The sequence below is a fragment of the Meriones unguiculatus genome, chromosome 7 (assembly GCF_030254825.1).
Source record: "Meriones unguiculatus strain TT.TT164.6M chromosome 7, Bangor_MerUng_6.1, whole genome shotgun sequence".
NCBI lineage: Eukaryota > Metazoa > Chordata > Mammalia > Rodentia > Muridae > Meriones > Meriones unguiculatus.
This window is the reverse complement of record NC_083355.1, coordinates 78,316,405-78,341,191: the sequence shown is the minus strand read 5'-3', so window position 1 is coordinate 78,341,191 and position 24,787 is coordinate 78,316,405. Positions and strand designations below refer to the sequence as shown.

The following is a 24,787-nucleotide window of genomic DNA, read 5'->3' as shown; positions in this document are numbered from 1 at the left end:
ATTAAATAAATATCATATGCTGAGCACTTGCTACACGCTGAAAAACACATTGGACACTATCTAAGCCAAACTAGCAAGATATCATCCATCCCGCTGACCTCCGCCATACACTAGGAGAAGATCTTGTACTGTACGTGTGTGTAATAGAATTAGATAACATAAATGTGTAATGAAGTGACACAGCTACAAAGTGGCTGAACTGAGACTTCCGTTAAGGGACTTCCAGGGTCTTTTCTTTTCAGTTTGCAACCTATGTGCTGGACATGTATGTGGCCTTTTCACAGAGACAGTCCTTTGCTGTAAGCTCTTCTAGCAGTGACACAGACAAGCAGCATCTGGGTCTTGGTTTCTAAACATTTACATCCCAGTGAAAGGAACAAAGATCTCTGGAGAAATGGCAATATCATGGTCTGATGCTGGAAAAGAAGATCATAAACTCCTGACACTGTGCAGTGCCAGAAAGTGGCCATGTGCTCAAGAGATGGCAAAATGTATAAAAAAGACACGAAAGCAGCCTGCAGAGGTGCCCACTGGCTACATCTAGGTAACGTGAGCATCAAAATAAAACAGTGAATTATGGCCTGTTAAGAACAATTACAATCTATGAATAAAAAAATGATAAGATTTTATTTAAAAGTTTTTATTTTTACATTTAGCCATTCTGTGTGTGTGTGCATGTGTGCGTGCATGTGTCTGCATGTACATGTGTCACACATAGTACATACATGGAGGTCAAAAGACAACTTGCATTACTTGGTTCTCTTCCTCCATCAGGCATGGCAGCAAGTGCCTCTAAGCCACCTTGCTGGACCTGGAAGATTTTATTATAGCTACGAGAACTAAATAACTAAAACTGAATCAGGAATAAAAAATTACAAAATCATCATGTTTCTATCATTACAAAAGGGGTCTCTGTGACTGATTAAAAAAAAGGAAAGAAAGAATGATAACTTGACATGGACATATCTAGTAGCAAAGAAGCTCCACACAGATTCTCCACTTAGCCAGGGAGAAAAGGCAACTAAGAGGAACTGGGCAGGCACATCATGAACTAGTTAATCAAAGGTAATTTTATCAACGACGGCACAAGCTGATGGTATGCACCTAATGATATACTTGTACGAAAAAGGACACACATCATTTACTATCAAAAATGTAATCTACAAATGAGAAAAACACCCGAGGACGAGCATGCTGGCACAGGCCTTTAATCCCAACACCCAGGAAGGCAGAGGCAGGCGAATCTCTATGACTATGAAGACAGCCTGGACAGCCAACGCTACAAAGAGAAACCCTGTCTCAAAAACCAAAAACAGAAACAAAACACCTGAAAAATCTGCATTTGCCTACACTCTTGGCAGTCTCATGAAGAGCTAAAAATCTAAAGAACTGTTTCCAGATTAACGGGAACTCATGAGGCACATCAAGGAAATGCAGCACATGAACATGACCTTGGTTTGGGTCCTGAAAAGATGCTCTGAAGACACCTAGGACAACGGGTGGACCTTGAAATGCTGACAGTGTGAGGTAGCAGGATTCCACAGGCTGAACAGTATGTGTCAGGAACAGCAGGCCTGACCCTTAGAACATGAGGCAAAAAAATCATAATTTGACTGTGGCTGCATACTTTACATATATTAAAGTAAATTTTCAGATTATGATATCAGTATTTTACATAAGGGCAAAGGATTATGATGCTCTCTGCTTCCTTTCACATGGCTCAGTAAAATTAAAATTAAACTAGAAGCTAATTATAACATGCATATATAAAAAAATGCAAAAATAAGGGAAGTAGGCCAGAAATACTGAAAACTGTTTAATCTAGACAAAAAAAAAAAACAAAAAAAAAAAACCAGGAAACTTTGTATTATTATTTTTAAGTTTAATATTATTTTTAAGCCAGGTGGTGGTGGCACACATTTAATCCCAGCACCCAGGAGGCAGAGGCAGGCGGGTCTCTGGGTTTGAGGGCAGCCTGGTCTACAGAGCAAGTTCCGCCAGGGTTACACAGAGAAACCCTGTCTCAGAAAAAAACAAAATAGCAACAACAAAAAGTTGTTTTTAAATAAAAATATTAAAAACTACAAGTAATTACTTAGTAACAGAAAATCACGCCAACTAAAGATTCTATCAAAGCAAATTGAAATAGTCTCTTGGCAAGTGGGATTTTGATAATGCGTGGGGAAAAGTAAATGGAGGAATGAAGAACAAAGTGTGCTGAGGGCAGAATGCCCACCTTAGAACATGCCATGGAAACGTGAGCCAACAGACATTCTGGGAAAGTCAATGGTGGCAGGCCTTGACACCTGCACTATATTAACCAAAATCAAGAACTCACATAGGAAGTGAAGACCTCCTCCCTCTGTTTGTCTTCTTTGCAATGACTGGCGTTCCAAAGTGTTCTGGGTTTGTTAAGGGAAGCTGGTCAAGGGTCTGCAGAAGAGACAACAGAATTCATTTCACATATCACTTCCCCCTCAGTCACCGCAGTTCAAATCACCCCCTGCAACCATACCTCACTCTCGGCAAAATGTCTCTCCCCTTTCAGGCAAAGTGAGGTCCGCCTCAGAGTTTTCTCATCGCCATCATCAAACACTGCAGGAAGCAAAAGATATCTAAGAATTTGTGCACATCAATTCAAAAGCTTATCAAATGTAAACAATGCTATCACTGCTGTCTCAGAGCTGTGGTAGTCTGAACAGGTTGGCTCCCACAGATTCTCAAAGACTCATGCTTGAATGCCTGGCCCACAGGGAGTGGCACTATTGGTTGCTGTGGCCTTGCTAGAGTTAAGTGTGTCACTCTGGAGGTGGGGCTTTGCGGTCTTAAGTGCTCATGCTATGCACAGTGTGGTACTTGATCCTGGCTACTGTAGGTTCAAGATGTAGAACTCTTGGCTCCTCCAGCACCATGTCTGCACAGCTTCCTGCAGTGATGATAATGGATTATACCTCTGAAACTGTAAGCCAGCCCCAATGAAATGTTCGCCTTTATAAGAGTTGCCATGGTCATGGTGTCTCCTCACACCAATAAAACCCCAAGACAGAGCTTAATACTCCTTATTTCTTAAGATATTTGCAAATGAATACACCACAGTTCTTGTTTTATAGATGTCAAACAAACACAGTTAAATGGCTGCCCCTGGAACTCCTCAAGTATCCCCACTTGCTTTCCAATGTCTACGCTACAGAATCAGCTCCTTAACTCAACGGTGACCTAGTCAAAGCACAAATATAAAATTTCCTTGATCCTAGACTGAATAAAAGCTGGTTTCTAAAAACCAAAGTGTATTCTGCACAGATAATTAGGAAGTACCTCTACTTTCTCCAAATGTCTGATTTCTTCCTTTATTTTTCAGGTTTCTTGAAATGGGGTCTCTCTATAGAGCCCTGGTGTCCTGGAATTCACTATGTACAGTAGGCTAGCCCTGAACTCCCAGAGAGATCTTACCTGCTCATGCTCTGTGTCTGATTTCTGATAATGATGAGAGATTGTTATTTTTTACTTATTTGCTCACTAACTTCTTAAACTAGAAGCAATGGCTGCCCGATTCTAAAATTTTTATAATGCAAGTTGGTTTTTTTTTTTTTTCTTTTACTAGAAAACAACAAATGGGGCTGGGGAGATGGCTCAGTGGTTAAGAGCACTCAAAGGACCCCGGTTCAATTCCCAGCAACCACATGGCAACTCACAACTGTCTGTGAGTCCAGTTCCTAGGGATCTGACACCTTGATACTAATGCACATAAAATTAAATAAATTATTTTAAAAAAAAGAAAACAACAAATGTAAAACAATGCAAAAAAATCAAGAAGATCTTAAACCTTCAGTTATTTATTCACTGTGTGTGAGCGTATGTGCACCCTAGCATGTGTGTGAAGGTCAGGGGACAGCCTGAGTTAGTTCTCTCCTTTAATGTACGGGTCTGCAAAACCGACCTCATGTTGTCAGGCTTGGCAACAAGCACTCTTACTTCTGGGCCTCTGCGATGTGGTGACATGGCCTAGGATGTCAGCATGCAGTAGCTCGGGGGCTGGGCAGGGAAAACCTAATTCCAGGCCAGTCTAGGCTACACAGCAAGACTTAACAACCACATCTAAAAAATAACATGATGAAAACCTAGAAACTTCTTGAAAGTTTCTATATCCATGACATTAAAAGACAATCATTAAATATGCATACATTTCAAGAAATCCAAGTAAGATATTTAATAATTTATCCCTATTTTTCAAAAACCTAACTATACTATTTGATGATTTTAAATGTTAAGTTTTCAAAATATATCAGTAATTAGAGTATATTAAAAAGTAAATGTTCTCTGCTGGGCACAGTGGCATACGCCTGTGATCCCAGCACTCGGGGAGGCAGAGGGAGGCAGACCTCTGTGAGTTCAAGGCCAGCCTGGTCTACAAAGCGAGTCAAGGTCAGCCAAGGCTACCCAGAGAAACCCTGTCTCAAAATACCAAAAAAAAGTAAATGCTCTCAGATGGCACTTAATTGCCCAGAATTATGCAAAAATAAAATACAAACATAAAATCCTGACTTCAAATAGTAAATGCATCATCATTAAAAAGCAGGTATAATTTTATAAACAATGCTCACAGGGAAGCCCATGTAAGCTACAATGGTTACCTTTAATCATCACATCATCCCAGCAAAGGGGAGGCTGAGGGAGGGAGGAGCCTGAGCAACATGATGCATTCTCAAAAAAAAAAAAAAAAAAAAAAAAAAGAAAGAAAGAAAGAAAAAAGAAAAAAACACCTCCAAACAAAATTAAAAAAAAATATATAGGGTCATCAAAAACAGCCCAGGTGGTAAAAGGCAGGTGCTGAGAAAGCCAGACAACCTGAGTATGGTCCCCACACTCCACAGCGGGGGTCTTACTCAGTAAGCCATAGAACTAGCCCATCTCATCTGTTCCTAAGGAGGTACACAAGGTGTGCTGGCTCCAGCCTGTGACCCTGGTCCTGGAACTGTTTTGCAAGATGCATAAACAGGATGCTGAGACACAAGGATGACCAGAAGAGTCAGGGCAGCCTGGGCTGCATAGTGAGAGTCTCCTAACAGATTCACACACCCCTCAAAACACATCCTTTACAAAAAGAATCCCAGTTTTCATAGTAGACAGAATAAATTGATATAACATCTTACAATTAAAACTCTGACTTTTATCCAGGTGTGGTGGAGCATGCCTTTGATCCCAGCACTTAGGAGTCACAAACAGACGGTCTGAATTAGGAGCCAGCCTGGTCTATACAGTGAGTTCAAGCACAGCCAAGGCTACATGGAGAAACCTTGCACTGAAAAATCTTGAATGAATGAAGAATGAATGAATAAAATAAAATACTGACTGTTTTTTTCTTCTTCTTCTTTTGGGACTTTGAGACAGTTTCTCTACATAGTGCTGGTTGTCCTAGAACCTGCTCTGTAAACCAAATACCTGTCTCTGCCTCCCAAATGCTGGGATTAAAAGCATGCACAACTATGCCTAGCCTCTGACTTTTTTTTTTTTTTTTTTCTGAGACAGGGTTTCTCTGTGTAGCTTTGGCTGTCCTGAACTCACTTTGTAGCCCAAGCTGGCCTCGAACTCACAGAGATCAACCTGCCTCTTCCTTGCCTCCCTGAGTGCTGGGATTACAGTTGTGCACCACCATGCCCAGCGGCATTTTTTTAAATGGATGTTACTAGCAAGTATTTTGCCTTCAAATCATACACTTACTCTTAACAAATAAAGCTGAAGAAATGTATATAAAAGACAACCTACATGTTAAATATTTAGCTGCTCCAACCAGTTCTTCCTCTGAGAAGAAATATATTTATCTAGTTGAAATTATTTTGCATGCAAGGGACATCTTAAGGAAATGAAAAGCTCCTAACATTTTCTCAGGTAAGCAGCCACGCTGTGTCCTATTTATGAGACAGACCTGAATGGCTGCCTGCAAATGCAATGATCAGACCCACAATGACAGCAAACAACATGGTGGCCTAGGGCTGTGATCACAGTGCTCAGGAGGCGGAGGCAGGGGAATCATGAATTCCAGGTCAGGCTAGGCTATATAATGCACTTGAGAAGGAAAGGAGGGAGAGGAAGGAAGAAAGGACAACAAAACCCTCTACAGCGTCAATTACATCACTGATCTGTGCATTATTGTCCATAATATGTGTGTCAAATTACAATCCACAGCCTGCCCACAGAGTGCAGTGGAAGAAGGCTTCTAGAGCAGTACATGGTGGCTCACAACTCCAGGTCCAGGGGATACAGTGCCTTCTGACTACTGTGGGCACCAGGCATGTACATGGTGCACATACATACATGTAGACAAGACAGTCATACACATAAACAAGTAAGTCTAAAAAAATTAAGACCACCTGGCACTAACAAATTCACATAAAAATATTCTCCATAGTGTTTTATCAATCATTAGAATGCTCCAATGAAGAAACTTTAACAGTGTTCTCCTTAATTCTTGTTTGATAAATAATCACTTTGAAATTAAGTTGTACTTTTGTTGAGAAAAACTCATTTTGTTTCAATACCCATGGGTTGAAAAAACTATTAAAAACCAAAGGGATTTGTGATTGTTAATTTTTAAAAACTTTATTTTATGTGTGTAGGTGTTTTGTTGGCATGTGAATGTCTGTGCCCCTCAGTTAGGCCTGGTGCCCATGGAAGTCAGGAGGACATCAGATTCTCTGTGTCCAGGCTTACAAACAGCTGTGAGCTACCATCTGGGTGCTAGGACTCGAACCCCTGGTCCTCTGGAAGAGTTGCCAGTGCTTTTAACCCCTGAGGTATCTCTCCAACCCCAAGGAGAATTTCCTGAAAGGGATTGGGGTACGAACAGCTACCTGGTCATCTTCCAGAGGAACCTTCTAGTGAGCAAGGAGAAACAGGTTAGGATTCTAATTTCAGCACTCACGAGGCAGAGGCAGGCTGAGCTTTGTGAGTATAAGACCAGTCTGGTCTACACAGAGAATTCCAGACCAGCCAGGGCTGCATAATAAGACCCTGTCTTAAAAGATATTTTAATTCAAACTATACAAATGTATATACTGAGTACTTTCTACACATGTTAGTGAGTGTTAAGGTTTCTCTGAAAGCCATGGAGAGCACAACAACATAATGGACTTTCTAATCCTGACATCTCCATTGTCAAACCCCTCAGAGCGGCTCTAGCTATCGGTGACGTGAGAGCCAGAGCTTGGCAAACTGAGGCAGAAGACTCAGTGAGATAAGCCAAGTAGCCTCGACCGGACAGTATATCCAGGGACAGGCTACACTACAAAAATTTAACCACTTCTGAAACACTTGGTACTCGCAAAAAATATTTGTATAAATAATTCATTGAATATTTAGCAGTGCCCAAAATTATTAAATCTGATATTACATAGAAATAAATACAAAAGCTTAAATAGCAGAAAAATAGCAAAGCTAAGACTCAAGGCAACACTTATCATTCTAAGTAGAGAAAAATAATTCAGACACAAACAAGTATATACACCTGAACCCCAACCTTCTAAAATTCAAGGGATCAATAGAAATATAGTATAATATGCCACTAAGTCTAGAAGCTCTATCTACCTGTTATCCTAAAACTGATATCATAGGATAATAAAATGTCTAAAGGATGCCATCTATCCAGAGGTATTATAACTGACTATCACTTACTAAACTTCAATTACATTCTAGTCCACAATACAGCATCTGCATGGTAGAAATCACCATCTTCTTTTTATAGATAAATTTAGGAAAAAGAAGGTTAAGTAGTGACCTACCATTTAATTAAAAGACAAAAGCACAGTTAGTACATACGAGGAATAAGTATAAAACAAACGTGTACCACCCTAGGTGGCAAGCCTGTCATATACTAGGCTATTGCTCCTAGGCTTGTTACAAGGAAGAGGAAGTCAAAATTCAGAAAAATACAATTATTGGTATATACGTATACAGCAGTTATGATGGAACAAAACATTTCACATAGTGAAGTAAAAACTTCAAATACGCGTATTTTTAGGTACGACCAACTGTCCTTTAAAATTCATTTACTTTGCAGGGTGGTGGATCACACCTTTACCCCCAGCATTTGGGAAACAAAGGCAGGCGGATCTCTGGAGATTGAGGCCAGCCTGGTCTGTAGAGTCAGTTCCAGGACAACCACCGTAACAGACAGAAACCCTGTCTCAAAAAAACAAAAAACAAACAAAACTCCCACAACATTTATTTTTACTTACGTAGCTGACAAATCAAAATACAAAAATGTATGGTATGCAACATAATGTTTGAACTAAACATATAAGCTTACATGCCGGCACCTGTATTACCTCACAGTTTTTTGTAGTGAGAACATTTAAAGACTATTTCGGTGCACTGTTACTGACTGGCCAGCAACCTCTCTAATTCATCACCCCTCCTCACTCCTTCTGCTTTAGTCTCGCCTCGAGTGCTAAGCTCCAGGAACCTCACCACAGCCATTCAACTTACTCCTCCTGACTGAAATCTTTATCATTTGACTAATACATCCCCAAATCCCTCAGCCCCACCTTCCTCAGCTCCCCTTTTTCGGCTTGCTGTGAGTCTGACCACTTGATATTCTACATACAAATAAAATGGTGTAGTGTCTGATCTTTTGTGCTGTGTGTTCCTGTTAGCACAACAGCCCCAGGTTCATCAGTGCAGCTGCAAGTGGAAGGATTCCCAGTTTTATTAAGATTGAGAAGGATTCCACGGCCACAGACCACACTCGATGTAGTCAGCCCCTGATGTGTCTTAGGTTAATTCCATCCCACCACTCAGGAAAAACAAAACAAAGCAAAACAAAACAAAACAAAAAAAGCCACAGTGAACATGGAAATACAAAAAGGTCTCTGATGTACTGATTTCCTATTTCTTTGGATGTAAATCCAGAAATGGGATTGCTGAATGCGTGGAAGGTCTACTTTGTAATCAAGTGCCGTTGGTAGCACACGCCTATAATCCCGAGCACTCAGAAGGCAAAGGCAGAAGGACTGTGCAAGCCAGCCTAGGCCACACACACAGATCCTGTCTAACAAAAAATCAAATTTTAGTTTTATGCGGAACCTCCATCCTGTTTTCCACAGTGGTTTTACTAATTTATAGTCTTGCCAAGAGTAAGCAATGGTTCCATTTGCTCCACATCTTACCTGTATATTCTGTCTTTGTGACAACTACTCTTGTAACAGGTATGGGATGATACCTCATGATAGTTTTAATTTCCTTAATGATCAATACGTAGTCATACATCAATTAACAATGGGAGTAGATCCTGAGAGAAGCATGGTTAGGTGACTGCATCACTGTGAGATCACGGCAATCCTAGATGGTGCAGCTTACCACACACCTAGGTGATACCGTGTAGTCACTGCCCTCAGGATACACACCACGCATACTGAAAGTATAGGTCTCAAGAATGTACTAAGTATCTGTAAACCTAAACGTTTAAACAGAGAACAGGAACAGCAAACACACAGCTCAGAAGATACAACGGGAGGCTGGAGAGGCAGCTTAGTGTTTAAGAGCGCTGGCTGCTCTTCCAAAGGATCTGGGTTTAAGACCCTGTACCCACAGGGGCTTACGGCCATCTTTAACTCCAACCCCAGGGGCTCTGACACCCTCTCTGTCTCCTAATACATCAGCCACATGTGGTATACATACATGAAGGCAAAATACACATCTACCTAAGGTTTAAATGGTGACCTGTATAAGCTGCCTACTGTGAAAGAAGCCAACAGAGCCAAAGTTGCTTAGCTGAGTCAGGTAGAGAAGAGTGACTGTGAAGGGCTGGAATATCACTGCATACCACCACAGACTTCATAGATACTGTAGACTTAGGCTACACTAATTTATATTTTTCTGCAATAATAAATGTTAGTTTACACTAACTTTGTTTATCAAGCTATTTTTTAATTTGTTTTGAAAGAGGATCTAGAAATCACTATGTTGACCAAGCTGGCCTCAAACTTAAAGAGATCTGCCTGCCTCTGGGCCCCCAAATGTGGGGATTAAAGGCGTCTACCACCCATCACACCTGGCATTTTTTTTAATCTTGTCTCTGTAATAATACTCAGCTTAAAACACAAAACTATTTGTACAACAATACAAAATTACTTTCTTCCTTTCTGCATTAACTCAATTTTATAAGTTCATTTTTCTGTCAGAACTTTTTTTGCTAAAAACTCAGATACAAACACATTAGTCTAGGTCAACACAGAACTAGGATCATCACAGCACTGGCTTCTAACTCTATATCCGGTACTCAGGGACAGTAACATACAACGTGGAGTTATTTCCAATGGTGACCTGGAAGAGTTTCTGAAGGGCTTGTCTTAGGCTGAACTCCCACACAGGAATAACAAGCAGAAGGCACCAGGGGGAAGTGATGGCTCAGCAAGTGAGAACACTCACTATTCTTGCAGAAGACCCAGGGTTCAGTTCCTAGCAGCCACGGCGTGCCTCAGTCACCTTTAACTCCAGTTTCCAGGGGATCCATTACTCTTTGAACATGATGCACATAAACTCACAAACACATACACTCACATAAAAATAAAAAATAATTTAAAAAGTCCTTTCAATCATTAACCAAAATGTCATCATTTAGAGCGGTGGTTCTCAACCTTCCTAACACTGGAAAGCTGGAAACTGCTGGAGGAAGAGGGAGACAAAACACTCAAGACACAGGGACAGGATTAAACAGGCAATAGTCCCAAAAACTATTAGGCTGGTCTACGTAAAATAAAATTAAGCTCCTGCACAGCCAAGGAAACAATTACTACAGTGAAGAAAGCCTAGAAATTAAAGAAAAAATTTGGCAACTACATGCCAGACAGGGAACTAATATCTAGAATATATAAAGAACTGCAAAAATTGAATGACAACAACAATAACAAAACCAATCATCCACTCAATATATGAGCCAGTGAATGGAGTAGAATATTCTGAAAAAAACTACAAACTGCCAAGAAATACTTGGAAAAGTATTCAATGTCCTTAGCCATCAGGGAAATGTAAGTTAAAACTGCTTTGAGATTCCATTTCACCCCAGTCAGAAGGCTGTCATCAAAAACAAATTCTGGCAAGCACACAGGGAAAGACGAACCTTGGACTCTGGGGGCATGAAGGAGGAGCGAGCAAACTAACCCAGCTACAGGGCAGTCAGTGTGGAGGCTACTACCAAAGGACCCAGCTGCATCAGTCCTGGACTCGAGCCAACATACTAGACAGACATTTGACACATCCACCTTCGCTGCTGAATATTCCCTACAGGGAGAAATTTAGTGGTACACAGATACCTAAACGTGATGCAATCGTAAGAAAAATGAAATCATGACATTCATTCATAGGATGAATGAACTGGGAGTCATTACGTTAAGGGAAATAAGCCAGACTCAAAATGACAAATGCTACTTTTTTCTCTTATATATGAAACCTAGACTCCGTGTGTGTGTGTGTGTGTGTGTGTGTGTGTGTGTCTGTGTGTGTAAACTAAAGGCAGAAAGGGAAGGTAATGGCTACATATGACAAGAAAGCAGAAGAAAACTACCTGAGGGAAGAACATCATGCTTCATCTCCCCAAGTGCTAGGGTTATACATGCGCACCATCGAGTCAGGGAAGAAATATCTCCAACGATCTCAAGAGACAAACAGGCAATCAAAATCTTAAGATTCGTGCTGCTGAGGATGCCAAGGCACAAGAACTGTGGGGATGAGGCCAGTCTGGCCTACACAGTGAGAATCAATGAGCTCGGACTGCTACTACAGTTCAATGTTAGACAGTGATGTGCTTTTAGAGAAAACAAAACAAAACCGCTTTCATATAATACCCTAGCAGAGAGGTAATTTAGGAATCAAACCAAAGGCCTTGATAAGCAGCTACTCTACCATGAAGTCACGGGCAGCCCCATAACGTCTTTCCTATTCAGCAGTGACAGGAGAAAATTACCTATATTACATTAAAGATTTACCATCATTGATTACAATGGTAACTTCCTATCATGACTGATCCTAACCCCTCTGTGGTCCACACCAGGAAGGTCAGGTCCTCTTCTGTTTCACTTTCTATAGTTTTATGTAACTTCAGATATCGTTGGAGGCCAAAGGTCAAAGACCATTAATACTTTCTATAATTTTCCTATCTACTACTTAGAAATTTAAATGAAAACTTCAGAAAAGAATAATAAAACCCAATAGGTAAGTGCTCTCTCGAACACTCTCATGCACAAGCAAACACACACATACATACACAGAGTAAATTTATAACCTGTGAGAGATCACACATCTCCTTTGCCCTCTTTTAAAATTGTGATTATGTTCATTGTTCTCTTACCAGCCTTACATGCCCACATCCTCGTAAGGCCTTATTTAAGCAGGGTGGTATTTGAGTGCACTGACGTGAATAGTGACTTTCAAAACCTTAAACACTTACAGCACAATCTCATTTATGCACGTAAGTGCAAAACTCATTATTTTATTTTTGTTCTGTTTTTCTGGTGTGGTGATCAAAGCCATGGCCTTGTAGACAAGCATTCTATCAGTAACTGTAACTGTGGTCCTCCTAATGATTTCTACTTTTTCTGCCAAGTAAGTGTTTCTGTTTGTATGGTATGATTTTCTCCCTTCCTCCCTTCCTTCCTTCTTTGTTTTTGGTAATATTTACTTACTAAAGATCTATTTAATTACTTTTAATTATGGTAGGTTATGTGCATATAAGTGCAGGTTCCCATGTAGAGCAGAGGCACTGAATCCCCTTGCAGCTAGAGTTACAGGCAGTCGTGAGCTGCCCAAAAGGGGTGCTGAGAACTGAATTCGGGTCGCTTGGAAGAACAGTAGGTTGTCCCTCCAGCCCTGTAATGTTTAGTGTGCGCACACATGACATGACACGTGTGGAGAAGTGAGAGTATTCTGAAGGGTTAATTCTCTTCTCCTACATAAGCTCTGGCAATCATCCCAGTTCAGGTGTTAGGTCTATGTGGACCACTTTTGCCCCCTGAGCCATCTCACCAGCCTATGCAGGTTGTTCTCTATACACGAACTACGTGTATCAGAATCATCCAGTATGTTAATAAAAAGAAAGCTTCCACTGCTTCCCTACAACTACTGGATTTGGTTTGGGGTCTTCATTTTGTATTCCTCAGATAAGAACCAGTTAATTCCTACATATTCTTAGATATGCTTGATATCTCAATCATATGCAAGTTAGGTACAAAGTGGTCTGTGTATAAGAATTACATACTTCCTTCTGGGATTATCCAGCACAGAAGAACACTATAAATAATGCTCAAATAGCAACTACCTTATAGAAATGACAAAATGCTATTCAAGAAGAGGACAGACTCATAATTCAGTGATTATTCTGGAATACAAAAAGAGAAACTGTGAAGATGTGCAGGTATTGCTTCTGCAGGGTATGGGGAAAGCTATACAGGTTCTGAATGCAACCTTGACAGCAAGGGCCACAGAGGGCAGATCTGTATATGCATCATATAATATCATATAACTCTTATTTACCAAACCTTTACCCTTTACCAGCACTTTGCCTAATAAAGCACAATTCTATCCACTTCATCCTCAGAGTTATTATTAATTGTAGTTTTTAAATCTTTAAAATATATCAATAACAACAACTTGGCTCAATGAAAAACATATAGTTGAGAATAACAGTGCCTCATGAACCACAACTTCCAGGAAGTCAAAGAATTAAAACTTTTTTATTAAGTACTTTGAAAGAGAAAATTAAATAAATTCATCTAGCCAGGCAGTGGCTTTAATTCCAGCACTTGAAAAACATCTTTAATTCCAGCACTTGAAAAACAGAGACAGATGGATCTCTGAGTTCAAGACCAGCCTGGTACAGAGTGAATTCTACGACAGCCAGGCCAACACAGAGAAATGCTGTCTCAAAACAACTGAAAAACAAAACAAACAACAAACAAGAAAACAACTAAGAGGCTGGAGAGATGGCTCAGCATTTAAGAGCATAAGGACCTGGGTTCGATTCCCAGCATCCACACGGCAGCTCACAACTCTCTGTAAGTCCAGCTCTAGGGGATCTGACACCTTCACTGAGACCTATACATGCAGGCAAACCACCAAAGCACGTGAAAAAAAAAATTAAAAAAAAAATAGCTAAAATAGAATTTAAAGCTAAAAGTAAACCTAACTAAGCAAGGAAACCATAATACTGTAACTATATTACCAAGATGCATATACAAGCACAAGCAAGGTTATAGGTGTCCAGTATAAACATCTTGGATACAGTCCACAGAGGTCCACAGTCGGAAAGTACGGAGAGAAGATCTGGAAATGTTCCTGCCGGTTTTCTCCTCACTATAGATAACCTCAGTGCTTCATGCAACTTGGAAGTGTTAATTTATACATGACACTTGTTGCTTCTTGCTAGGTTTTAGGTTTGTTTTGAGACAGGGTCTCATGTTCCCCAGGCTGGCTTCAAATTCAGTATGTAGCCAACAACTATCTTCAACTCCAGAGCTTCTTGCCTCTTGCCTCTGAGTGCTGGGATTATAGGAAAGGACTATCATACTCACTGGTCTTGACATGGCCTTAAACTATGTAGATCAGGCTGGGCTTGAACTCATGAAGATCTGCCTGTCTTTGCCTCTGAACACTGGGAATAAAGCTCTTTGCCACCATTCCTGGCTCACTAATGCTCTTTTATGAAAGCCAGCACAAGTTTACACCCAGAACAGTAAGAATGAATTCAGAGTATCAGTACATACCTCATCTTGAAAGCTCCTAGTAGGAGAACCCTCTCCTATTAAGCCCCGAGGCTCAAATCTCTGGCAGAACCTGTTCCATCTGTATCCTCTGCGGCAACACCTAGTTATCCTCATGTGCCTACATTAGCCTTACTGCACAAACGGCAGTGACACCTGTGCAGCCTTAACTACAATTAAATAACAAACGGTCTTAGGAAAAAAAAAAATTACTTTCTTGAAGACAAAATATCCAAGTCAGCTACAAAAAAAGTACTAAGGATAAAACAGCCGTGATCTAAAGGACACCTGCGCTCCCAGCTGAACATCACTACAATTTTTTGGCTAGTATATCCAGTGAACTCACAGGAGAGAATGCAAGTTTCCTGCCAACACACACGTCCCTGTATTTGGAAGGTAGAAGTACACACACCTCCGGCCAAAGCTATGTGTAAAGCTACTACTTACCCACAGTATACCAGCTAGCGTCCGTCAACTTGCTGATAATAGCCTCCTGGAAGGAGCCATCAGATGTCCTTGTTTCAACAATAGCTCCAACCTGAAACATGAAACCCAAATCTTCTTAAGAGATTTAAACACAGACCAAACTATTCCCACCAACTGCAGGATCTGAGTAAGAAACTTTTAACAAACACATAAACTAGATTAAGGCAGAATTATCTGTAACAATGTTTGCATCTTCCTCATGTAATTTGAGCCCCAGAGTTCACTGGTATAAGTAAGGCAGTTGTTACATTTTACAAGTTGAAAAGATAATCTACAGAGTCCATGATTCAAATCCTGACTAAAAAATCTTACTTGAGAGTTTGTTCGCCACGTTGTATTATTATCTCCAATAGGCTTAATATAACAAATGTCAAATCATAAGACAACAAAAACAGTTTGTTTGCTTTCACCAAAATATTGAATATGGAATTCAGCTCTTGTATTTAAGGACCTTTCACAGAAAGGTTCAGGTGGAGAGAGAGGAACAGACCAGTAAACCTTCATTCAGCTTCCAGACCTTTGTATATTGATATTAACCAAAGTGGTACTTCAACATGACAGAGACTTAAAGTCATGAAGTCAGAAATGAATAGAAGACACAATATTGCTTTTCATTAAATTGAATAATGAAGCAAATATAGTTTATATGATAAATCAGAACAAATAGAAAAGTTTATGACATTTGGCATGTCCCAGGCATCATCTTAAATACTGACACAATGTTAAAAAAAAAAAAAAGTAACATTCAAATGAGGCATGGCAGTACACCCCCACAGGGAGATCTTGGTGGGTTCAAGTCCAGCCTGGTCTACACAGTGAGCTCTAGGGCTACATGGTCAGACCCTGTCTCAAAAAAGAGAAACAAACAAGTAAGTAAGCTTTCAGTGTATATGAATGCATGTATTCGGTGACAAGGGAAAGCGTGGCTCCCTAATGTGCGTGAAAGCACTGTCAGCCAAGCACACCGCTAGCCACCCGTGATCGCAGCACTCGGGAGGCAGAGGTCTGCGCGATAGTGGCAGGACAGCCTGGGCTGTGAGGCCGTCTAAAAAGACCAAACTCCAAACAGAACAAACACAAATTAAATAAACAGGTGCTCCGGCTGTGCATGATGTTCTTAAAGACAGTCATTATATTATCACAACTTACACTACTGTATCTTTTGTACTTGCTTCTGATCAAGATTCATATATAAGTGCAAGTTTATGTACAAATGAAGCCTAACAAATTACGGCATTTGCCTGTGATTCACTGTTTTTGATTCTGAATTGTCCACATACGTACTCTTAAAGGGCCCTTTACTTGATCATCTTGCACCAACTGTGTTGTGTTATCCTGTTTCAGAAGTACCTGGAAAACAAAACAATCTGCAAGTCACCTTTGAACAATGCCTCTGTAGTAAGACCAAAGACGCCTCCTTCCCACCCTCTGGGGTAACAGTTATTACACTGGCTTCTGTGTATGTTTCTTTTCTTTCTCATTAACCTTGAGCTCCTTGAGGGCTGGAGACCTTTCATTACTATTTCCCTTGTAGTTAGCAAGTGTCAGTGCATATTACAGCCATTTAATAACTGCATGCCAAATGAACAAACTATAGATTTATAACCCATAAAAAGGTAAAACTGCATTTTATCAAGTCATAAAAGGTTTTGATAGTCACAAAATATTTTTTAAACCTTTAATTTTTATTGCCTGTTTAAAAACAAAGCTTTCGAGGTCCTTAACTAACCTTATTAGGTACACACCTTTAATCTCAGGAGGCAGAGAGGCAGGTGTATCTCTGTGACTTTGAGGCCAGCCTGGTCTACAATGGGAGTTCCAGGACAGGCAAAAATTACACAGAGAGGCCCTGTCTCAAAAACAAAATGAAACAAAATAAAACAATACAGTCTTATGATAATTAGAAGCAACTTAGTTACAACAAAGTATCCTTCTCCAGTGTTCTTGCTTTTTAGGTTCTACCACACATACAGGAAACATCACAGCAGTGGAACCCAAATTCTGGGTAATGAGTGTATGAGACGTCCTCAAATAATTACTGTATTATTTGAAATAAAAAAAAAACAACAAAAACTGAGAGCCACATATTTATATATTTTTTAAAGGTTAAAACTGCCAATGAATCTCAAATACTCAGAGGTCCAATTTTATAGCTTATGAAGTTAAAAGGCTCGATGAAGAAGATAAAAAAGTCAAATGGCATCCTACCAGTCAAGTTTCACTAGCAGACCCATACCTGGGTCTGTTGACTGCATGAGTCGCATTCCCTGAGAACAATTACTCCTAAGCCTTGTACTTGAAAGGCTTGCTGAATTACTCCCAGAGGCTTTCATTCAGAATCTTTGAGATATAGTCCTGAGAATCTTCATTTTGAGCAAGTTTCTAAGCGGGGGCTAATGTTCCTGGCCTGGGAGCCACAATTTGAGAATCAATGCTCTAGCTCATTCGTTTGTTCATCTATTCATTCACACATTCAACAAACTGAGTGACCACTAGCTATGAAACACTACTGTAAGTTTCCGGGATAGAAACTCTGGGACGTCCTCTCCTCATGGTACCTAACTATGGTAAGGAAACATAAATGAAGCTGGGTGCAGTGGCACACGACTGTGATCCCAGAACTCAAGGGTCAGAGTTCAAGGCTAGCCTGTTCTACAAAATGAGTCCAGGACAGCTAAGGCTACACAGAGAAACCCTGTCTCAAAATCAAACAAACAAACAAAAAACAACAGAAAGAAAGACAGATATGTAACTGAATAGGGCATATACAAACCATAGAAACATGATTACAATAATAGTAACAATGACGCTACAATAGGCACAACAAAACACGGAAGCCTGCAGAAAATATATGGACTTCCATAAATTATATTTTATAGCTCTATAACGTTACAAGTATGTATACACAGAAAGATATTCTTGTACCTACATTAGAAGGGCAGACAGGCTAGCTAGGGATGTGGCCCAGGTAGTTAAGGTAGCTTGGCATGAATGAGGCTGTGAGTTCTATCCTCAGTGCCATAAAAACCAGGCGCGGTGGCTCAGCCTCTGATTCTAGGACTTGGGAGGGGGTGGGAGCAAGAAGATCAAGTTCAAAGTCATTCTCAGATACGCAGTGAATTTGAGTTCATCTTGGACTACATGAGTCTCCATCTCAAAAAAAGAAAACAAAAACAACAACAAACAAAAACAACAGATCTACAGGGAAACAGACTATGTTAACTTATTTCTGAAAAGTTGTGGATATTTCTCCACCTGTCCTTTTCTATATTTCCAAACTCTACAGGAATTATGAACTTTACCTTTGTTTTCCTGGTCTTAAAAATCAAAGTCTTGGCCAGGCATAGTGGCTCAGGTCTGTAATTTAACACTCAGGAGGCAAAGACAAGATGATCACCAGAAATTGTCTGAAAATGCCAGACACAAACACTCACACTCACACACACACACACACACACACCCCTCAACTCCATGAATCATTATTAATGTTATCTTGAAAACATAATTTTACTGTATTGTTCTTCTTATTCACTGAAACTGTCATTATCTGATTAAGAAAGGGGAGACAAATTATAGCCCAGGTATGGTACCACGAACAGGCATGATCCAAAAACACAAGCATCACTCCTTGGTATCTTTGACAGAAGCATTCTGGAATCTTTTCTCAGTTTGAGGTCTCTATTTTCCAATTCTTAAAATACTTTATAAGTTTAGTATGCAATGATCCTTGCTCATAGCACTGATTCAGTAGGAGACTGATCATGTACAGTCTTTCCCTCTGGACTCATAAAGACTGCAATCTCTTCAATGTACATAAAGAAACTGTTACAGTGGCTCTTGTAACTACCCAGCCTTCTGTCACTTGCAGAATACTAAATAAACCTATTTGTTTGCTAAGAGACAAATGGCAAACAAAAAACAAACAAACAAACAAAAAACCCTCAGTTGTCTTAAACAGTCTATAAGCATTTTACCTTAACTTTCACCAGCCTTTTCACGGTCTTGATCTTTGCCTCACAGAAGGCTCCTCGGTACTTGGCACTGACATCAGTTCCCACTGTGAGGTAGGCAGGCTCATCCGCCGCCTGAGGAAAGAACATAAACTTTGAAGACACTCCTGTTCTCCTTTACCCTGCCTCTACCAGGATCAGAAGGGACTACATTTACAGTCACAAGGACATTAACACAGTCTGCTTAATAACAGTGAGCATTTGGAAAACACTCCTAAAGCAAACACCTTATTAACACTATTTCATTCTATATACTCATTTCCTGGTGCTGTAAAAGTAACTGGAAACTACCAGTAGGAAAAAAAAATTATTTTTTTTTCAGATACACGTTTTAAGAAATTTTACAATTAAATATATAAGAAATAAAAGGACTAAAAAAAAAAGGAAGAAATGTATTTATATTAAATGTCTCATAAATTTTATTAAATTTGGGCCTACAGGTACTTCTGTTCTCCAGATTAAAAAGAAATATTGCTATAAAGTTAGTACTAACTATACATAGTTAAATGTTTAGTGAGACTCATTATGAAGGCAGCACCTTTTGTTTGCTTAGAGCTTTTGAGACAAGTGCAGGCTGTCTCTGTCTCCTAAATGCTGGGATTACAGGCCAGGGCCACCAAGCCTGGCTAAGGCGTTATCTTGTGATACAGTGTATCTCTATAGACAAGACACCAAGCAAACTCTTCCCGAAAATGTACTGGAGGAAGGTTGTATTTGAAAGGTTTAGGTCTAAACTTCATTGATGAAAACTGATAGCTAAAGACTGTAGCCATAGTTTACAACATTACTTCCTCTCCTGTATACTTAAAACCGCTTTTAAGAAATGTCCACTTACAGAAAATAGTCATGATCAGAATTACACATTGAAGTACGTAAGAAACTTCCATTTGCCATTCATTCTAATCTTGACAGCAACAGACGACAGCTATCTCAGTCTGTCATTTGACCTATTTCAAAAGCTGTTATGAATTCATACAATTCAACATTATAAGTGCAAAGATATAAATGTATACTTTAGCTGAACATTTTTAATGGGAAATAATTTTTCATTTTCCAAAGTATAAGAAAGTTCTATCACTCCAAAGTAAGCAAACAAGAGGAAATGTGAGAATTTCAGAAAGTAATATACTTCAACAGTCAGGTATGGTGGTGCATGCCTCTCTCTCATCCCCGGATCTGGAGAGAAGCAGGAAAACTAGTCCTGTTTCAAGGTCAGCCTTGAACTACAGAGTGAGTTCCAGGCCAACCTGGGCTACAGGATACTGTTTCAAATAACCGAAACCTAACTTTTATTTCCTATGTATTATATACATGCCCACACAGAAAAGCCACGGCAGTAAGCACAACACAGACCATGTACTTTTAAATGTCAGGCCACTTACAAACAGAAAATGAAGAGGAATACTTTTTGTTAACTATCTGACCAGAAACAAACGAGGGCCACAGTATCCTAAGGCATTCTGAAGAATGTTATGAAAGCTTCCTTTCCCTTTAAACACACAGAGAGTGACGTTCGTAAGACTAGGAAGCTAAAAAAAAAAAAAAAAAAAAAAAAAACCCAAAAAAACAAAAAACCCACACAGAATCATGCCTTAATATATATTATGAAGACAGAAATAAGCAACCTAAATACTGTCATGACCTTTGTTTACTTTATCCCAAGAAGAAATATCCAGAACTATCTCCCTTACTCAAGCTACACATTATTTCTTTTAGAAAATGGCATTGGTAGTGGAAAGAGGGAAGTAAACATGTTTTAAGAAAACAAAACCAAAACAAAACCAAAACACCAAATCTTTCAAAAAAAAAAAAAAAAAAAAAACCCCACCACTAAATGAGGCAGGACAAGCTTTATTTCTTCAAAGGTGCTGCTAACACAGAGGTCTATGAAAACCAGAAAGGCTACTCGGACTTTTTCCAAAGTGCTTACTGCAAGGGAGAGCTCAACTGCCTGCATTTATACACACACACACACACACACACACACGCACACGCACACGCACACACACACGCACACGCACACGCACACATGCACACGCACACACACCCCTCACCCATTCACACCTCATTTTCCTGAAAGCACTTCTTAGCAGAGAAATCAATTTCGAGTAACAAAAAAAAGGGCTTGCCATTCCACTACAGCAGGCTCGGGGCTGGGTGCGTCCGGGGCACTGAAGAGTTGGCTGCGCTTACCTTCATCTTGACTGGTGACCTGTGGGGTTCCAGCTTCCAGGAGTTCTCGTCCCCGGGCACTAGAGCCAAGCTGGGCAGGGGAAAGAGAGGTAGAGCGATCAGTCCAAGGCGGGGTGCGCCGGGGAAAGAAAGTAAACAAATGCAGGCGGGGAGGGGCCGGGCGTCGCGGCCCCGGGGACGGACCCCGATCGGGGCAGCCTCGGCGGCTGCAGGGACCCACGCGCGCCAAAGGGCAGCGCGTCCCGCCCCTGCGCGGCCGGACGGCCCACCGCGCCCCCCAAGCCCGGCCGGCCACTCGGAGCCCTCGCGGGTCCGCGCCCCGCCTCCGCCGCCCGGGGCCCCCACGGCCCGCCCCGGCCCGGCCCGCGGCGGCGGCGGCAACCGAGTGTCACGGCGCCATTGCTCTCCTGCCTCCGATCTGCACCGTGTCAGGAAGGAGAGGCGCTCCTTTCCCCCCCGGGGGAGCCGGGGCGGCGGCCTGCGGCGGCGACCGGGGCGGGGAGGAGGGGGGGACCCCGCGGGGGAGGCGGCGGGACGGGGTGTGGGAGGGGAGCGAGCCGCACCGCCGCAGCGGCCGCCTCCTCCCGCGCCCAGCCTCAACTTTTTGTACAGCCCGGAGCGGCGCGGGGGGCCCCCCGCCCCCCGAGCCCCGCGGTCCAGCCCGCGGCTCCCCGCCGGGGACGCGCGGCGGAGTTTGGGGGGCCGACTGCCCCCCGCTCCTCCCCGAGCAAACTTAGCGGCGCGGCCAGCCAGCGCCACAGCCATCTTCCCGGGGAGGCGGCCGCTGCCCCGCGGCTCCGCGCAGCCGATCGCCGCCCGGCGTCCCGGGCACGCAGCCCGCCCTGCATCCCCCTCCCCTCCCGCGGGGCTCCCAACTGCACCGGGACCCCACCGCGGCGGCAGCTGCTCCCGCCGATTCGCCCATTCAGCGGCCCCCGCGGTCCCGCTGCCCACCTACCTCCTGCGGGTGCAGAGCGCTGTCAGCCCTCCAGTCCGCCGCCCCGCCGGCCGCCGTGGTCCCCCTTCCGGGCAGCACCGCTCCCGGCCGCAGCGGCAGTTCCTGCGCCGGGTTCCCCACTCGCCCCGATTTACTGCCACAATCCACCAAATAACAAGCTGTTGAGCAGACTCGCTTCTACACGAACTCCCATTGGCTGCCCATGACGCCGAATCGCTTCGGATTGGAGCTCGCCGTCTGCCTTTCTCATTGGATGTAGCGGCGAAACTTCCATGATTGGTGCGGAAAGCAGCAGGTAGGACAGCTTCCACTTCTGATTGGGCGGATCCGGGGTCCCACGTTATTGGAGGACGGAGGGTTGAGTAAGAGAGCCCAGAGATTTGATTGGAAGAGCGGACTCCGGATGTGCCTGGCTGAGCACTGATTGGAGAACGGAGGGGTCAGGAAGAGCGGTTCCGCACGGGGATTGGACGGCGGCGTGTCCCATGGAAACGGAATCCAGAACTGCGGCCGGGGTTTTGCACGGGGGCGGAGCCGAGTCTTCCCCAGGCGCCTGCGCCTGACCGGTTCCCCGGCGCCATTTTGTCCCGGCAGCAGGAGCGGCGGCTCTTATCCCATTTTCTGCGTCTGGAGGGAAGGGAGCGGGCTCTGCCCGGTAGGTTGGCTTCGGCGCGGCACCGCCTTATCGTTCGCCCCAGGCCGACGCCGGGCGAGGGGCGGAGGAGTGGCGGAGTCGCCCGAGAGCTCCGCCGAAGGTTCGCGGTGCCGGGCGGCCTCGGGGTGGCGCAGCGCTCGGAGCACCGGAAGCGAGGGCCGCCATGGGCGCCGCCGTCCCGGCGGCCGGGGGGGGGGGGGGGGCGTGGAGGAAGGGGGCGCGGCCGGGCCGCACGCGTGCTCGACCGAGGCGGCCCTTCGCCCCGGAGGGCGACCCGGGACTGACACGGGTCCCCCGGATTCTAGGGACGCCCTGATGGAGGAGCTGTGCGGGAACGCGGAGGCTCGGGCTGCCGGAACGCCGGACCTGCGGGGACGGACGCCGCCGCCGCCGCTGCAGGAGGCGTGCGCCCTGCCACCTTCTCAGAGATGCTGGTGGAGGTTCCGGGCCGACCGGAAACGTTAGATCCTCCCGACCGGATGGACGTGGGTTTAATCGGCAGCGCCTTGTCTCGTTGAGGGAGACAAAAACTCGATTGGATTGCCAGGAACAGCTCACGCGCTTAGTTAAGATGGGAAGTGTTAAACCTCAGTAAATCGTGCCCAGCCGAGGACGTCCTAAACCGAGTCGCATTTTTTTTTTATTTATAATTATTTGTTTTTCCAAAATTATTAAGATTGTGAAGTGTCTTTTGGTAGTTTTACTAAGTCGTTAACTGTTTTAAATCTTGCTGCTTGGTTTTGGTAACTCTCAAAACTAGAATATAGTTAAGTAAATGATGCATTGACGATTAAATCTCCGTTTGTTTTTCTAGAGTCGGGCTGAAGAAAAAAGACCCCCATGACAACTCCAGATATCACCGAGGTGAGTCCTAATGTTTATTGAAATTTTGTGGATTGGAGCAGTTGTTGAGTGGCTCTTGGTTTCCTTTTTGGTTCTGTTTTTTTTTTTTTTTTTTTTTTTGTAATGTTTGAGGAGTTGAGGAATTACTACATAAAAACATGCTACTCAAAAAAAATCACATTTAGGACATTTAGGGTTACTAAAACCAGTGCTGAGTTTTTCTGTAGACTGCAGCTGAATACTAGGCAATGTGAGTGGTTGTTGACAGGTGTTTCCTTAGTTCAAGCTTTCAAATGAGTCGGTTTAGCTAGCTTGCTGCATTTCTGCTTGCGAGAGATCCACAAATAAGGGCATCCTGAGTAATTAAGTTCCCTGATTAGGGGTGTTCTCCTTTCCGGACTTCAGTTCTTTTTGAGACAGGATCTTGGTAGTCCAAGCTGGTCTGGACCTTGTCGTTGCTTTCAAGTGACCGGGTAGCCAGCATGACCTTGAACTGAAGTCCCTGCGTCACTGCGCCTCAGTGTCATGATTTGACCCTCCCACCCCTGTACTCGATTTAAAAGTCTGTTGAGAAAGGCCTGTTTAGTGAGTATTTATGAGTGAAGATTTTCGGTTTTTTGTTGTTACTCTGCATTTCAAGAAAAGTATACTGCTGACCCTCACTGGTGGTGCTCACCCACTCATATTCCTCTGTCAAGTATATTGTAGTTGATGCCGATGTGCGTTTGAAAATTCATGAAAAATTGCACTCTTTCCACCAAATTATAAAGCTTCTTCTGTACTCATGGGATTCAGAACGCTTTTTAAGATGATTTTCTTTTTGAAGACATAGTTGTGGTTGTTTTGTTGCTTGTTTTTTACTAAGAAAAACATTAGGACCGTCAGAAGTAGTTTC

At 42.7% G+C, this 24,787-nt stretch overlaps 1 protein-coding gene across 1 annotated transcript in view; it reads right to left on the bottom strand.

The window, feature by feature from the left end:
- Window positions 1-22,556, bottom strand: part of Arid4a (AT-rich interaction domain 4A) — a 68,943-nt gene extending 46,387 nt beyond the window's left edge. Inside the window, exons 1-7 of the mRNA XM_021642633.2 lie at window positions 22,395-22,556; window positions 21,437-21,506; window positions 19,208-19,318; window positions 16,518-16,583; window positions 15,195-15,285; window positions 2,516-2,595; window positions 2,339-2,433 (exon numbers count right to left, since the gene is read on the bottom strand). Coding sequence (XP_021498308.1) covers window positions 2,339-2,433; window positions 2,516-2,595; window positions 15,195-15,285; window positions 16,518-16,583; window positions 19,208-19,318; window positions 21,437-21,442 — 449 coding nt within the window. The 5' untranslated portion in view covers window positions 21,443-21,506; window positions 22,395-22,556. The remainder of the gene's footprint in view (window positions 1-2,338; window positions 2,434-2,515; window positions 2,596-15,194; window positions 15,286-16,517; window positions 16,584-19,207; window positions 19,319-21,436; window positions 21,507-22,394) is intronic.
- Between the last annotated feature and the right edge of the window lie 2,231 nt (window positions 22,557-24,787).